Genomic DNA, 16,385 nt, shown 5'->3' on the forward strand with positions numbered 1-16,385 from the left:
TTTTTTTTTTTTTTTTTTGGTTTTGACGTAAAAATTTTTAGTAATCATTCTTTTATGCAAAAAATTGTATTAGATTATTTTAAAAATTAATTTATCAAGAAGAAAAAGTAACAATAAGAAAAAAATTCCTAAAAATTATCGAATTTCTTTTATATATAAAATTTTTTTAGATGTTAAAATAATTAAGATGAAAAATTTGTTGGCTCAATTTCTTATTGCTATAATTCAAATGTATTTTTTGGGGATAAGATAAATGTTCCTTTGATATATGAATTAAAAACCCAAATTATTGGAACTCACAATTTATATATCAAATATTATTATTTTAGTCTAAGTGATTATTTTACTTATAAATGACGTATTTGATAATACTATATTCAATATAAGCAAGTTGTTTAATTAATCGAATCATTTTTTTATTGTTGAATATCTAATTGATATAATTAAATCGTTTAATTAATCGAATCAATTTTTTATTGCTTGCAGTCTCCCTTTGTTTCCTTATTTAACATGCTAATATCACCTTTTATAAAATTCAAGCCATGCATTGCATGGCATAAAACTAGTTCTTATATAAGAGCTTTTATTCTAGAAAATTTTAACATTTCAAAAGCTCTATCAAACAACCCTTAATTCTTACAACTACATAATTTTTCTACAGATGAAAATAAATGAACAAATCCACTCATATTGCATTCCTAACTTTTTTTATCAAGATATTTCCAAAGTTCAATTATTGCAGGTTTCAATATTATGCTCCATCAATGATAAGTAGATGGGATACTTAAGCGGATTATTAATATTCTTTAATTTCACAACCTTAAACATTACTAATGGTCATTGCAAAGCATAAACATATTGAAAATTATTTCCTCTTGAATTTGAATTGATATTTTTCATCATTTGCTAGAATTAATGGAATGCGTAGAAGGAAACATTGTTTTTCAGCTTATTGTACAACGATTATTTTAGCATAGATCTCTTGAAATTATGACAAATTATTCTTGTTCTATAGCAAAGATCGTCGGATGGGTTCAGATTCCTTAGAGCATCACTAGACAACTTTTTTTAAGATAAACTTATGTGGTAAGATACCATTTGGCAACAATGTATTTGGAAAATTTTCTTGGTAAAATCAATTTGTATTATCTATTGTGAAAGCTACCAAATTCTTCACTTTCTCCAACAAATAACTCAATTAGTTCATTCATCAACATACTCATTTTTGGTTGAAAGAATTTTGTGTTGTGTAATATAATCAGAAATTAAACCTGAAAACCTTACATCGATTAAGTTTAACTCCAAGTTTTCAATATCATCACATGCTATAACTATTTCCTTTGGTAAGTTGATGAAGTCAACATCTATGTAAAGCTCTATTCATTACCAATTTAAATCAAGTATTTTGCAAATTGATTTTCACTTTGAGCACGCATATTTTAATTTAGTTGCAGCTAATTCATTTTCTCCCGAAGATGTGAACTAACAAAATTTTGGTCATTTATTTTTTGTCTTATTGCTCTTGGGATAATAGGTAGTACTTGGCGAAAATCTCCTTCGAATATAATTTTTTTCCACCAAATGGTTCTGAATTGTTTAAGTATCTCTTAAAGTTTTATCGATGATTTCTCTTATGTATTTGATGGTCATTGGTGCTTCATCCCATATTATGATTTTTGTCTTTTGAATCAATTCTATTTTAGTACTATACTTTGATATGTTGTATTGTTGATTCATTAGTCTTAGTGAAATATTGACTCTTGAATGAGCGGTTCTACCTCATAGCACTATTGATATTGCTACCTCAAGTTGTTGCAAGTGCTACCATCTTCTGATATCAAACACTTGCGAATAAAGCATGGTATAAAAAGGTTTTTCTGTATCCCTAGGTCTATCAACAAAAAACTCACCTCTATTTTTCCCTATTCATTTTCTCAAGAATAACATCAAATGCATATTTTTTATTTGAATTTAGATATGATGCTACTTAAATATCAATATTTGGAAATTCGACATTGGGTTTATTATTGCTATGGAAGGTATCAATAACTTGAGGCAAGTCATATACAATGAGGTATATAATTGCAAGTATGAAATTATATATAATATGCATCACGTTCTCCAAATAGAAAAAGGAAAGTCCATAGCATCTCATAGTTTAATGAGGAAAATGTAATAATTAAAACAACGCAGTAACTGAATGAGGCATTAAAGTTAAGAACACAATCGATAAACATCTGTATTGACTATTGAGGTAAAAATCGATCAAATCATATGCAACCCCAAGCCGAATATATCACATGAAAAATACAAAAATAAGCAATAAAACTGTTACTTTGTATAGCCTATTCAATGAATCCTCATTGCAAGTTTCAATATTATGCTCCATCAATGATCAGAAGATGGGATACTTATACTTAAGTGGATTATTAATATTCTTTAATTTCACAACCTAATATGCATCACATTCTCCAAACAGAAGAAGGAAAATTCATAGCATCGCATAGCTTAATGAGGAAAATGTAATAATTAAAACAATGCGGTAACTGAACGAGGCATTAAAGTTAAGAACACGATCGATAAACATCTGTATTGACTATTAAGGTAAAAATCGATCAAATCATATGCAACCCCAAGCCGAATATGTCACATGAAAAATACAAAAATAAGAAATAAAACTATTACTTTGTATAGCCTATTCAATGAATCCTTATTGCAGGTTTCAATATTATGCTCTATCAATGATCAGAAGACGGGATACTTAAGCGGATTATTAATATTCTTTAATTTCACAACCTAATATGCATCACATTCTCCAAACAGAAGAAGGAAAATTTATAGCATCGCATAGCTTAATGAGGAAAATGTAATAATTAAAACAATGCGGTAACTGAACGAGGCATTAAAGTTAAGAACACAATTGAAAAACATCTGTATTGACTATTAAGGTAAAAATCGATCAAATCATATGCAACCCCAAGCCGAATATGTCACATGAAAAATACAAAAATAACCAATAAAATTGTTACTTTGTATAGCCTATTCAATGAATCCTTATTGCAGGTTTCAATATTATGCTCCATCAATGATTAGAAGACAGGATACTTACGCGGATTATTAATATTCTTTAATTTCACAACTTGATATGTATCACATTCTCCAAACAGAAGAAGGAAAATCCATAGCATCGCATAGCTTAATGAGGAAAATGTAATAATTAAAACAATGCGGTAACTGAACGAGGCATTAAAGTTAAGAACACGATCGATAAACATCTGTATTGACTATTAAGGTAAAAATCGATCAAATCATATGCAACCCGAAGCCGAATATGTCACATGAAAAATACAAAAATAAGAAATAAAACTATTACTTTGTATAGCCTATTCAATGAATCCTTGAGGACTTAACATAAGTGTATATATACAAGAACAAAACTCATAGCCTTTTCCATTCTATTGCAATACAGTCCCCTGGTAAAACTCGAAAAGCTATTGATATCAGATCTTTATTCTTGCCTTTCATTTTTCTTTTTCAATGCCTAATTCTCACGACTTTGTCATTTTGAAGTAGTGTACTACTCTTTGTCATGAACTCTATGCAAGGAAAAAATGCGCTTCTCCTGATACTGTTTTTTCTTGTTTATTCAGGTTCGTAAATTTTTTTATGCGTTTTGGCATTATTTTCAAGATACAAGATTCATCGCGTGTTTTATTTTCTGTTATTTTGTTGCTCGAAAGGCCAAAATCCTTGAAGTTGGATAAAATTAATGAGAAGTAGAGATGTGTATATATCGACAAACTTATTGTTATGTGACTGAGTTTACCAATTTTTGTGTACGCGATCTATAGGTCTACAAGCATATTCGTTGCATTATGATCACACATACACTGCTGAGGCAAGCTCCCATTTGGATCAAATTTCACTTAAGCATAAAATAATCAACTTATTCTTGGATTAATTTGAGGTAAAAATAAATTGTTTCAGTGCTTGGCAAAGCCAATGGAACCTCAGTACTCTGGAGGCATGGTTTTAAATCCAGAACTGGAACATGGACTCAATGGCTGGACACCCTTTGGAGATGCAAAATTAGAACATCAAGAATCCGAGGATGGAAACAAATACATTGTTGCTTCAGACAGAAGTGGACACCAAGACAGTTTTTCACAGAAGTTTCACTTGGAAGAGGAAAAACTCTATGTCTTATCTGGTATAAATTCTTCTAAAAAAGAAGCAAAATGTGACATTGATTCTTTACCTTAATATTGAAAGAAAAATAAATACAAATTATTACTTATTTTGGGTGCATATCTGGTTCTTTTGCAGCTTGGTTACAAGTAAGCCATGGAAAGGCTCACATTGCTGCAGTATTCAAGACAAAAATCGGGGATCGGCCTGTTGGATGGGTCATGGCTCAACAGGGCTGTTGGTCCATGCTCAAGGGTGGCATAGTTGTTGATGTTTCCAGTCCGGTTGAACTCTTTTTCCAGGTACACAAAAAGTTTCCATTTTTTGATTCTGCAAGGCCATGATTCTCTTGGAAAATGCCAGGTTGAACCATTTGACACCCCTAGTTTTAAGATATTTCCTTTCTTGTTCGGATTATTTCCTTGGGATTTTTGGGATTCAAGTTATGGTTTTTTCCCATTTTAGGCCAATGATACTGCAACCGAGATATGGGCAGATAGCATTTCATTGCATCCATTTACTCAAGAGGAATGGGATTCCCATCAAGATCAAAGCATTGAGAAGGTGGCATTATATTCAAATTCTAGCAACTTTATATCTAACTATAGTATGATTTTCTGCTTCCCATTTATTATAAATCGACTATACCTTACGTCTAACATATTTACAGATAAGAAAGCGTCAAGTAAAATTCCAAGTTGTTGATTCTCAAGGCCTACCATTAGAAAATGCAAAAATATCTGTGAAACAGATACAACAGACATTTCCATTTGGCAATGCAGTTAGTAAGTTCATTTTAGAGAACAAGGCCTATCAAGAATGGTTTCTGTCCAGGTTCAAGTACACAGTATTTGAGAATGAAATGAAGTGGTACTCGACTGAGAAAGGTCCAGGGAAAGTAAACTATTCCGAATCTGATACCATGCTAAAATTTGCCAAGGAGAACAACATCTTGGTACGAGGTCACAATGTATTATGGGACGATCCTAGGTATCAACCTTCATGGGTAAAAAGGCTTCCAAGAAAAGATCTACCATTAGCCACTGAAAAAAGAATGAAATCTATAATGAAACACTACTCGGGCCAAGTTTTTCATTGGGACGTTATCAATGAAAATCTCCATTTTTCGTACTACGAAGAGAGAATGGGGAGAAATTCATCAGCTACTTTCCTACAAATGGCTCATCAAATTGATCAGAAGGCAATTCCTTTTCTGAACGACTACAGCACAATAGAACGTCCTTCAGATACATGTGCGACTCCAGCTATGTACTTAGAGAAAATCAAATTGATTAGAGAACAAGGCTATCATGGGCCTTTGGGAATTGGGCTTGAATCACATTTTGATACACCAAATCTACCTTATGTTCGGGCTTCACTCGATATGCTTGCCTCCACAAAACTGCCAATCTGGATTACAGAACTCGATGTTTCCCGTAGACCTAAACAGGTAAAAATTCTCGTTGACAATTTACTTCACAAAATATCTTCTATTACTCAAAATTTTGAATAGAGGGGTGACAAAAAATAATTCATATAATTAACTATAACGTTATTCTTTCGCACAGGCATTGTACCTAACTCAACTCATAAAGGAGTTTCATGCACATCCAGCAATTCATGGCATAATAATGTGGGGGTCAATGAGTACTAAAGGATGCTGGAAAATGTGCTTCACAGATAAAAATTTCAATAACTTGCCAACTGGGAATGCCCTCGACAATATAATGAAGGTATGGAGGCACGAAGGTTTGCTAGGCACAACCGATGCTTATGGTTACTTTAACACTTCTCTTTTTCATGGAGATTATGAGGTGGAAATCCGTCACACAATCGAAAATTATTCCAAGATCCGTCAATTAGGGATGGAGCCATCTGATAAAATTCAAGAAGCACATTTCAAATTTCATGTATGAACTAATATACACCTATACATATTTCAAATTTCATGAATAAACTATTGTATACATAAAAGACGTGCGAATTATCGCTTATGATTAACATTTTTTTCCTTAACCCGTTAAGGAAAAATATATAACTTTTACTAATGTATGTGGTTGATTATTTCATGTGTACTATATTTGATTTTATTATATTATTATTTCTCTTCAGTCATTTATAATAAAATGATACTTCTCATTATTCCCTTACCTGTCCTAAGACCACCTAACATTCTTTCCGAAACATTCCCCAAATTATATATATGTGTTCTTTTACCACTACAAAACGGCTACGCCACTATTTTTCTATTTTTGTGTTTTTTGCCAAACAAATTGAACGGGGGTTTCCTCAAGAAAGTGCGATTTGCAGGAAAATAACTTAAGTATAATCTTACAAAATCAGTTCATTTTAGTGATTATACTGTGTAATTTTCACACGATTTTTCGTTTTATTCTACATATGACTGCTTATTTTTACGTGTTTGTAATAGTTCCCTTAGTAATCTTGTCTTTTCAATGTTTTTGCCACTGTTAACGGTGCAGTTTTTGACCCTTCATATTATTTATTCACGTATTTTATATGGTGATTAAGGCTTAAGTATATTATATGGTGATTAGTTCTAAGTCTATTATATTCTTTATCTGCATAGTATTTTATACGGTCATTAATGCTTAAGTAAATGACTGTCCCTACTTTAGCTTCATGTATCAATACTTCCCAATTGAATCAGTAAGTTGAGTAGAAACAAGCAGGGTTTTGTGAGTTCCTTGAATTAAAAGTGTACAGCACGCTACAGGTTAATTAAGTACATGTATTGTTAATTTCCCCTTTTTGGGGTACTGTTTTAAAAATTGTTTGCCAGATGCTGATCATATTTTAACTGGAGATTCTTTCTGCTAGGACTTTTGTATTAATAGGCACTGGACTGTAAAAGTCAATCAAACTAACAAGAAATAAATTTGGATTTCTGAGAATTAAATGCCCAAATTCAGTCCATGGAATGTTACTAGTCATTGCACTTTTCACCTAGATGGTCTGAATTTTACTAGTCCACTCCCTTCATCATGTACTTGCCAGTTGTACAAAAAAATGTTGATGACTACCTTCCCAAGGAAGTATTTTGCAGGGTTTTAAAGTATCTTGCAATGACTAGATTAGTAGGCCACCTGTTCTGAACATCGGGGGTAAAACTATAACTATGACTAAGTTTCTATGAACTTTTCTCTTGTCATCATTGTTTATTTAGTTGTCATTTCAGTCATCTTTTTAACTAGTTAAACCATTTAGGTTCTTTATTAAATTCGTTTAAAGGAGTGATTTGAAGTTTTTTCGTTTGTTGATTGTATGGTTGGATGTTGTGGCAGATTAGATGGATTGGGTGTAAATGGAGTTTTGATGAAAAGTCACACATCCAATAACTAAATGGACATTAATAGATGAGATCTAAATGGTTTGGACCTATCGCACCCTAAGCTAGAATCATACCATTAGACCAAATTCCACAAGTTACCCCTTCTTGCCTTTTTTGTATATAAGCTATTCTAGCCAGCCTTTTGACCATTACGCTTTAAAAACCACCTTTTGCAAAACTGTTTGACCTATAACCTCTAGGCAATCAAAGGCATTTTTTTATAACGGAGGCTACTATATTAACAGAGAATGGTCCACTGGTTTATGAAGAGTGATATCTGAATATGAGTTGAGAAGTTCCCTTTTTATATCGAAATTTCAGTTGTTATATTTGCTTTGATTTTTGGAAAAATAATGAGCTATGCACACTAATAGACTTTGGTGTAGTGCTCAATGAGGTTTAGTTTTCTGATTGATCTATAACATCACATTTAATGCAGTTTATGCGCAATTTACTTGATTACAATAGAAGACTTAATTTTATCCATGTGATTTTTATTACCACTGTTGTTGTTAATGGTGTTACTCTTAATTTTTTTCCTGAGATGATTTTGTACTTTAATATTTTTGACATGGCTTGAGTCACAATATGTTGTCCTCCATGAGTTTGATCTATAGTCTTGAAGACCTGTTTTACCTCTATTTCATTAGTTCATTCATCTTTTCCCCCAAATATAATTGAAAGAAACAAAAATGAATTTGTCGGTTTCATGACCTCCTCAATTTGATTGGGACATTCTGAGTATTGAACTAAGGACCTACCACACCCAAAGCAAGAATCAAAGCTTATTTGTGTGAATTGGTATTGTCAAAATTATTTGAGTGACTTTGGATAAAGTGCACTATAAGATCCACAATTGACGATGTAATTGAAAATTTGAAATAGACAACCGGAGTCATTTTTCTTATTGAAGATACAGGTGCTCCATGGTTGGCATGCATTATTGTTCTTCTCCTTTTAAATTTCCTATTATTCGATTGAGCTCAGCAAATTGTACAGGTCAATGTTACTGCCAATGATTGATCGTGCTTTCATTTCAAGCTTAGTTATTGATAAGCCTCCCATCCGGTTTACCTATTCTAGAAGGGGCAGGAAGCTTGGAGATCCATCTGGAAGCAGTTAGACACTTGAAAGTTTGTTACAGGAAATAGAAGTCTGTTAGGGGGAGGATTTGGAGGGAAAATCTGTTCATCAGAAGCTATAAATAAACGTAGAAATTAGTCATAGGCAGGCAATCGGATAGAAAGTAGAGGTGATAGAGATACAGAGTTTACTGAACTGGCTCTGTAATTGTTATCTTGCTGTAATTTGTTCATTTCATAAATAAAAGTACCGTTCTCTTAATTTAATTCAGTTTTGGGATCTTAACAAAGTGGTATCAGAGCACGTCGAATCCTGATGGCCCAGAAGAAAATAGAGAGTAAAGTGGAAGCCATTGAGAGGGAGGTGGAGGAAATGAAATCAGAGTTGCAACGACTAGGTGGTTTGGAGAGGTCGGTGGATCATCTCACACAGAGCATGGCAAGAATATTGTAGACTGTAGAAGAAACTCAAAAAACCATGGCCACTTTAACTCTATCTAGGGCGGCCATGAGCAAAGGAACGGAAGCGGATGGAACAGGAAGCACTATGGAAAATAGACTACCCGCCAGTGCCCTCCCAAGGCCCATGTTAGATCGCAAAGACAAGGGGAAATGGCAGGAAGGGCTGGGGGAAGCCAATGCAGATGGAACCATGGCAACCGCCGAACGAAGCATGCTAGGAGGAGATTGGCTGCGTATTCGCAAGCTCGAAATGCCAATTTTCAGCAGTGATGATCTAGATGGGTGGGTGTACGGGGCGGATAGATACTTCGAGATTAATGGTTTCTCAGAGAAGGAGAGGCTGGCGGCAATTGAGGTGAGTCTCGAGGCTAGCGCCCTTTCATGGTTCCAGTGGATGGAAGCAAGGGATCCGTTTAGAACATGGGAGTCATTCCGGCAAAAACTATTGCTAAGGTTCAGGTCAACGCAGGAAGGAAGCCTGCGAAAAATTCTTGGCAATCCGGCAAGTAAGATTTGTGGAGGAGTACCGGAGAACGTTCGAAGCCTTAGCAGCACCATTGGTGGACCTACCTGAAGAGGTTCTGGTAAGCATCTTCATTAACGAGCTCAAACCAACTATAAAGGCTGAGGTTAGGCTGCACCGACCAATTGGGCTTACTTTGACTAGGTCATTACAAGAACCGATCTTAGAACCCATTGCACCCCAGGTAAGAATCATACCACTAGACCAAATGCCAAATTACATATGATTCTAAGAACTCAACTAGATCTTTTATCCACGCACGTAATGGTATACACTGGGTTAATAAGTCAAGTGAAGGAAAATTCAATTATGCTAGATAGCCACATAGTTTGACACAAAACTTGACACAATGATGTGGAAAATGGAAAAAAAAAATTTAATAAACAGAAAGAAAAAAATTGGCGCCGGTGAAAAACGTGTGAAATTTGAAATTTTTAAAATCGGCCCACTTGTTAAACCCGACCCAGCCCAGTTGTTAAACCCGTATCATTGGTGAAAACCCGTATCATTTCGTAATTTTCATTTCGAATCAAAACCCGTGTGTAGGTCTTTGGAACTCCCATTGTGGCGCGATCTGCAGACCTACGCCGGTTGCAATGGCACGATCTTGTTACCAGATCCAACTGCATCCCTTCTCTTCTGTACATGGCGCATGACAAATACCTATTTTAGCTGGAAAAGAAATCGAACTACGGTGGCTGGAAGAGATTACAGTGGCTGGTAGAGAAACCCATTTCGTCGTTCTTCAATAATCTTAATCAATAGGTATTTGACTAATATTTAAGGTTAATTAGACACTTACTACGCATATTGTGTAAATCCAAAATTCTAACTTGTTGATTGGGTCGTTTGCGTGTACTACATTGAATGAAGAAGGGCCTGGCAGTGGGAAAAGACTCTAGACGTAGAGGATCCTAACATTTTTCAGCCGAGAGATAACCGAAAAAGGTATTGGTTTCCTGTACATACCGTTTGGATTTAGGGGATTTGTAATTTGATTTTCTCTCTTTACAGTTTTTTGAGTTGGTTATTGATAGATGGTCTTGCATTGTGATATGAGTAGGTAGACTGTTTATGCTTTAATTTGCCTTTTGAATTCTGTTTATGTTTTAATTTTCCCTTGGATTGATGACGTGAGAATAAACTGCGTTATCTATCTGAAATTTCCAAACTGGAGCTGAAGAATACATTAAACTTGCTGAGATCCAATGATGAGCATATAAAAATGTCCAAACTGGAGCTGAAGAATACATTAAACTCACTGGACATTTCTATATAATTCTCTTGCTGTATTTTAGTTTCGTTCATTTTTTGCTTCTTTTCGTTTAGATTTGAACCATTATATTATATTTTCTACTTTTCTTCAAACGATTATTTGCATTGTAGTCCACCGTGATTTGACTAGTTTCTATTTGCATTATAGTTACATAAATTACTTGACATGTTAAATAATTTGTTTGATGAAGGGAAAGAAATTTCGGAATATGTGGATGAAATTATACCGGTGGAGTCCGATAATGAGGATGTTGTGGATATTATGAATGTAGCGGATGATGATACGTTAGTTGGAGATGGCGTGATTGTGCTCGAGCCGGGTATGAAATTTAAGGATGAAAATGAAATTTTTGATTTGTACAAAAGATATGCATATGAAATTGGTTTCCCGGTCAGGAAACGAAATTCGGTAAAGGATGATGACGGAGTATTGAGAAATGTTATATTTGTTTGTAGCCGTGAAGGGAAAAGAATAAAAAATACAAGCGGTTCTTTGAAACCGCAAGCAACCATGCAGAGTGGATGTAAAGCAAGGATCTGCGCATCCAAAGATGTTTGTGGAATATGGAAGATTAACAAGGTACATCTAGACCATAATCATAAGACAAGCCCTTCGACGTCTAGGTTGTATCGATGCAATCGAGAGTTGAGTGCACATGTTAAACGAAGACTCGAAGTGAATGACATGGCAGGAATTCCATTACACAAGAGCTTCAACTCTGCAGTTGTTGAAGCGGGTGGGTATGAGAATTTGAGTTGCATCGAGAAGGATTGTCGTAACTATGTTGAGAAAGTTAGGCGTTTAAGACTTGGACAAGGGGACGCATCAGCACTACAATCATACTTCTCTAAAATGCAGGCACAGTGCGCGAGCTTTTACTTTAGTATAGATCTGGATGATGATTTGCGTCTAAAGAATGTTTTTTGGGCAGACTATAGGAGTAGGCAAGCATATAAGGAGTTCGGTGATGTTGTCACATTTGACACCACATACCTCACGAATAAGTACGATATGCCATTTGCTCCTTTTGTTGGAGTGAACCACCATGGACAGTCGACACTCCTTGGATGTGGTCTGGTCTCGAATGAGGATACAGAGACATTTGTCTGGCTTTTTCGAACCTGGCTGCAATGCATGCATGGAGTGGCTCCGCATGGGATAGTTACGGATCAGGATAGGGCTATGCAAAATGCAATCCAGATTGTGTTTCCCAATACAAAGCATAGATGGTGTTTGTGGCACATAATGAAGAAGTTGCCTGAGAAGTTCGGATACCATGCGGATAAGGGGTCTATATTCGCTACTATACACAGTTTGGTCTACGATTGTCAGTTTGTAGAAGATTTCGAAAACGGTTGGAGAGTGATGGTAGAAAGGTTTCACTTATATGAGAATGAGTGGTTGGCGGGTTTGTACGAGAATAGAGAACGTTGGGTACCTTGCTATTTAAAAACCACATTCTGGGCAGGGATGTCAACTACTCAACGCAGTGAGAGTATGCATGCATTCTTTGATGGTTACGTACATTCGAAGACGACGTTGAAGCAATTTGTTGAACAATACGAACAAGCATTGAGAAACAAGGTTGAGAAGGAGTTTCAAGCAGACTTCAAGTCGTTCTCGCAAATGATACCATGCGCATCAAGATATGGAATTGAGAAGCAATTTCAAGCAGTTTACACAATTTCGAAATTTAAGGAAGTTCAAGAGGAGTTCACGGGTAAAATGTACTGCGACCTTGTTTCTGTCTCTGATGGATTATCGGGGGCAACGTACGAGGTACGGGAGGATGTAATATATGACGAGCATTCGAAGAAAAAAAGTTTTTTTGTCTCATTTCAAAGAGACGAATGTGAAATCACTTGCAGTTGCCACAACTTTGAGTTTCGAAGGATTATTTGCAGACATATGATCGCAGTATTGGTCCGTAATGATGTGAAATCCATACCCGAAAGATATATATTACGGAGATGGCGACGAGATGTGAGTAGGGCCCACACGAGGGTACCCGTGTGCTATGATGGTTTGATTAGTACGCCAGGGCAATTGAAGTACGACAAAATGTGTCAACGCTTTGGGACATTGGCCGATCTAACAGCAGAAGATGAAGCGAAATCTGATGCAATAATTGATTGGATTGACAGTCAATGTGAAGAGATGATGGAAACAAATCGTATTAATAGTAATGTCCTCTCCTCGCATACGACTCAGACATCATTCCAATGTGGAGCTCCAGAGGATACTGGAAGTGGTAACATAAGGGATCCAGAATATGTGAAAAGAAAAGGTGCCCCAAAGAAACTTCGGAAGAAGAGCCCATTGGAAACCATTTCGAGCAAAGTCAAGGTAATACTCAAATGTGGCATATTTTCGGTTGTTGCAAACTCAGTATAGGGATAATGTCAAAGAACATTCCTTGTTTTGCAGGCAAGTACGGGTTCTAACAAACGGAAGAAAACGAAGGTTCCTGGAAGTGATATGGGAATGGTTTCAGCGCCCATTCTCCAGTCGCCTCAACAACTACACATGCCGCTACCGTTCTCCTATACGAACCTCCTTTTGGTTAGCATTTGTTAATGATTTGACTTCAATGATAATGTAGTATTTACTGATAATGCTATTTAACGCAGGGTGGGAACCAAAATCTTCAGTTCACACATCACTTGCAATCCACGTGTCTAAACCCTTCATTGGCAACAACTCCTACATTAAATATGGAAGGTGAATAAGTTAGACCGTCTAATAAATGTTCATTATGTATATTTATTAATGCTTTGCAAAAATTGTTCATTATGTATATTCATTATGTAGGTTTGGGAATGCATTTTGAAGGAGGAAACACGGATGCACCTACGGAGGGACCATGATGAAATAACTGGTCCTTACAAGGACGACCCAGCACCTACTTCTTTTGTCCCTGGTGCAGCATATCATGTTCTGCTTGAAGCTTTTGGAGGAAAGGGTTATCTTGCTGGAACCCAGATGAACTAAAAGAGGCTCTTGCTGAATATTTTTTCATCACGAAGTCCTACTGTGTTTGTACTTCTACTCAAACATTGATCACGGTTTTAACTTTTGTGCACTAGAACAAAATATACTTTGATTATCCTACATTCTGATGTAAGACAAGCATTTTTTAGCTTCAATTTCAAGATTTACCATTCTACTGCATTTGTTGGTGTTGTACTTGCACCCATATCTCCCATGGCAAAAACGCAACATAATTGGGACCTAACGAGCTAACTAGGCAAACATGTCGACCCATAGTTGGCTTGATCAACGGGTAATCTGGCTGCATTCCCAATTCAAAGAAAGATATAAAACAATGACTGCATTCCCAATTCAGTGCTGCCAGCATAAAGCTCAATAAATTACTACATAGATATAAGTCATAGTAGTTGTATTATATTCTATTTAAAAATTCAACAGAAACAAGTTACATAAAGCTGCTACTAACCTACCAACGGCAATAAGCAAAGCCTTCGATGAACGCAGGTTTAAATCAAATCCACAAGAACAACAGCTGCATGAGCAGATAAATTTCATAACTACAATGCACAGAAGCCATCGAGTTTTTAAGTAAATGGCCAAACAATAAAACATGAGCAACCAATTGATGACAGAACACAATGGAAATTGACAACTCATTAGACCACAGAGCATTCTTTGTCACATTCTGGACGAGTATATTTAACTTTACAACTGATGTATGTTAAATTAGTTTCTAGGAAACGGAACATATCATTATGGAAGATAATTCAAGATTGTAGTGCATACAGGATAATTTGGATACTCCCAGCAATAATTTCATTTACATAATTTGAGTTACAATTTCATTCGAAACGAATAAAGTTTAGCTCAGGCCGACGATTGTCCATTCTTCTCCCATTTGGTGACATGCTCTCCTCGTTTGCGTATGGTCACGTTCATAGCAATCTCCATGTCTTGATCACCAGTTATTCGGCATCGTGTTTCGAACATGCAAGACAGATCCGGAGTGCTGGTGACTAAACTTGATTCAGCACCCGTTTCCTTCGTTTTCACCCACTCCCAATAACCACATTTCACGCTGCACCTTTCGAACAATTTGCCTTTGTTTTCAGTGTTCTTCTCCACCTCGAAGCACTTCAAAAACGCATGTTTACACCATGGGCAAGGTCGTTTATTCGGGCATTCCGCAAAAAAAATGTCCCTTCAATCTACAACTATGGCATACTCCATAATTCTTCCCTCTCATTTTAACCTGGGGATCAAACACCAAACAAAAGGATAATCTCAGACTCCCTCAGTCAACACATGAAATGAATTCACAGAAGCAAATAAGTTGGAAGCAACATTCACTGGAAAGTAACCAAATGACTCCCTCAGTCAACACTAATCTCTCTCTGTCTGCAGGAAACATGAACATTCACTGGAAAGTAACCAGATGACTCGTGAACATTCCAATTTAAGTTGGAAGCTAAATATGCATATTACAGGAGTAAATGAGCCTTTCACTCCCTAGTGAAGGACACGTTAAAAGAGAAACAATTTTGTCTATGGGGGGACTACTGCAGGGTTCCATTTTTCGTACTCCTCCATTGTACAGATATGAATTTAGGAAATCATATAACAAATCATTTAGGACAAAATCACATATCTGCAGATTTTAAAGTCATATCACTACAAGGTATTTCAACCCATTTATTGAAACATGAACTTCATACTTATATACCTGAGATATCTGTAGGTGTGGTCGAAGACGATATGCGGTAGCAATTACGAATCAACGAGAAGTGCCTGACCGTCTCAGAACTGAAACACTGAGTATTTCGACGGTGTTTCACCTAAGCTCTCTGCTAATCGGTACCAATTGAATAGCAACTTAGTAACATTAGGGCAAATGGACGAGCGTGCCGTCGACGGTATATTCAGAGTCGCAGAGTAGAAGCTTTTCGGGGAAGATTTTAGAGCCAAGTGAGCGGCTAGGGGGATCTGAGAATCTGAAACGGAGAGCTCATTTCGCAAAATGACGGTAGACTCAAGTCGTCGGGTAGAGGCATTTAGGGCAACATAAGAGAGCCAAATGAGCTAAAAAGGGAAACTGAAAATCTGAATTGGAGATGAAATGGGCTTGGGTCGGGCATTTTGGGTCGGGTTTAACAAGTGGGCCGATTTTAAAAATTTCAAATTTCACACGTTTTTCACCGGCGCCAATTTTTTTCTTTCTGTTTATTAAATTTTTTTTTTTTCCATTTTCCACATCATTGTGTCAAGTTTTGTGTCAAACTATGTGGCTATCTAACATAATTGAGGAAAATTTTACGTTTCCAGTGTTACTATCATTGTTATATACCAAGAATTTATTCTTCCAAAATTTGTTCCTTATTCATACTCTATGCCTCTTGTTTCAGTAGAATGAACTACTGACAGAATTTCATTTCATCTTGGCCCCTTCTCCAGTGTTGCTCGGATCTCTGGAAAAAAAAATAATAATAATAAATAAATAAATAAATATATATA

General features: G+C 35.8%; 3 protein-coding genes across 3 annotated transcripts in view; 2 read left to right on the top strand and 1 right to left on the bottom strand.

Annotated features, from left to right (window-relative positions):
• Nucleotides 1–4,002: 4,002 nt before the first annotated feature.
• LOC111411232 (anti-sigma-I factor RsgI6-like) lies at nucleotides 4,003–9,076 on the top strand. Its single transcript, XM_023041785.1, has 9 exons — nucleotides 4,003–4,210; nucleotides 4,327–4,490; nucleotides 4,654–4,752; nucleotides 4,859–5,638; nucleotides 5,757–6,098; nucleotides 7,980–8,092; nucleotides 8,540–8,658; nucleotides 8,772–8,826; nucleotides 8,914–9,076. The coding sequence occupies exons 1-9, from the start codon at nucleotides 4,003–4,005 to the stop codon at nucleotides 9,074–9,076; spliced, it is 2,043 nt and encodes a 680-aa protein (XP_022897553.1).
• Nucleotides 9,077–11,039: 1,963 nt separating this feature from the next.
• On the top strand, nucleotides 11,040–15,128 carry LOC111410168 (protein FAR-RED IMPAIRED RESPONSE 1-like). Its single transcript, XM_023040396.1, has 2 exons — nucleotides 11,040–13,445; nucleotides 13,514–15,128. The coding sequence occupies exon 1, from the start codon at nucleotides 11,049–11,051 to the stop codon at nucleotides 13,275–13,277; it is 2,229 nt and encodes a 742-aa protein (XP_022896164.1). The 5' UTR covers nucleotides 11,040–11,048; the 3' UTR covers nucleotides 13,278–13,445; nucleotides 13,514–15,128.
• The window catches only part of LOC111410169, a 12,771-nt gene continuing 10,882 nt past the window's right edge, over nucleotides 14,497–16,385 (bottom strand). The window contains exons 7-8 of the mRNA XM_023040398.1: nucleotides 15,598–16,339; nucleotides 14,497–15,126 (exon numbers count right to left, since the gene is read on the bottom strand). Coding sequence (XP_022896166.1) covers nucleotides 16,300–16,339 — 40 coding nt within the window. The 3' untranslated portion in view covers nucleotides 14,497–15,126; nucleotides 15,598–16,299. The remainder of the gene's footprint in view (nucleotides 15,127–15,597; nucleotides 16,340–16,385) is intronic.

The sequence above is a fragment of the Olea europaea genome, chromosome 15, assembly GCF_002742605.1.
Source record: "Olea europaea var. sylvestris chromosome 15, O_europaea_v1, whole genome shotgun sequence".
Lineage (NCBI taxonomy): Eukaryota > Viridiplantae > Streptophyta > Magnoliopsida > Lamiales > Oleaceae > Olea > Olea europaea.

Excerpts from the sequence above, each read along its gene's own strand:
- LOC111411232 (XM_023041785.1), top strand. The coding sequence starts at position 4,003 with ATGGAACCTCAGTACTCTGGAGGCATGGTTTTAAATCCAGAACTGGAA. Across the intron at positions 6,099-7,979 it reads AAGCACATTTCAAATTTCAT|TTTATGCGCAATTTACTTGA; the intron begins GTATGAACTAAT and ends CATTTAATGCAG. Across the intron at positions 8,659-8,771 it reads TGGAGATCCATCTGGAAGCA|GCAATCGGATAGAAAGTAGA; the intron begins GTTAGACACTTG and ends AGTCATAGGCAG.
- LOC111410168 (XM_023040396.1), top strand. The coding sequence starts at position 11,049 with ATGTTAAATAATTTGTTTGATGAAGGGAAAGAAATTTCGGAATATGTG.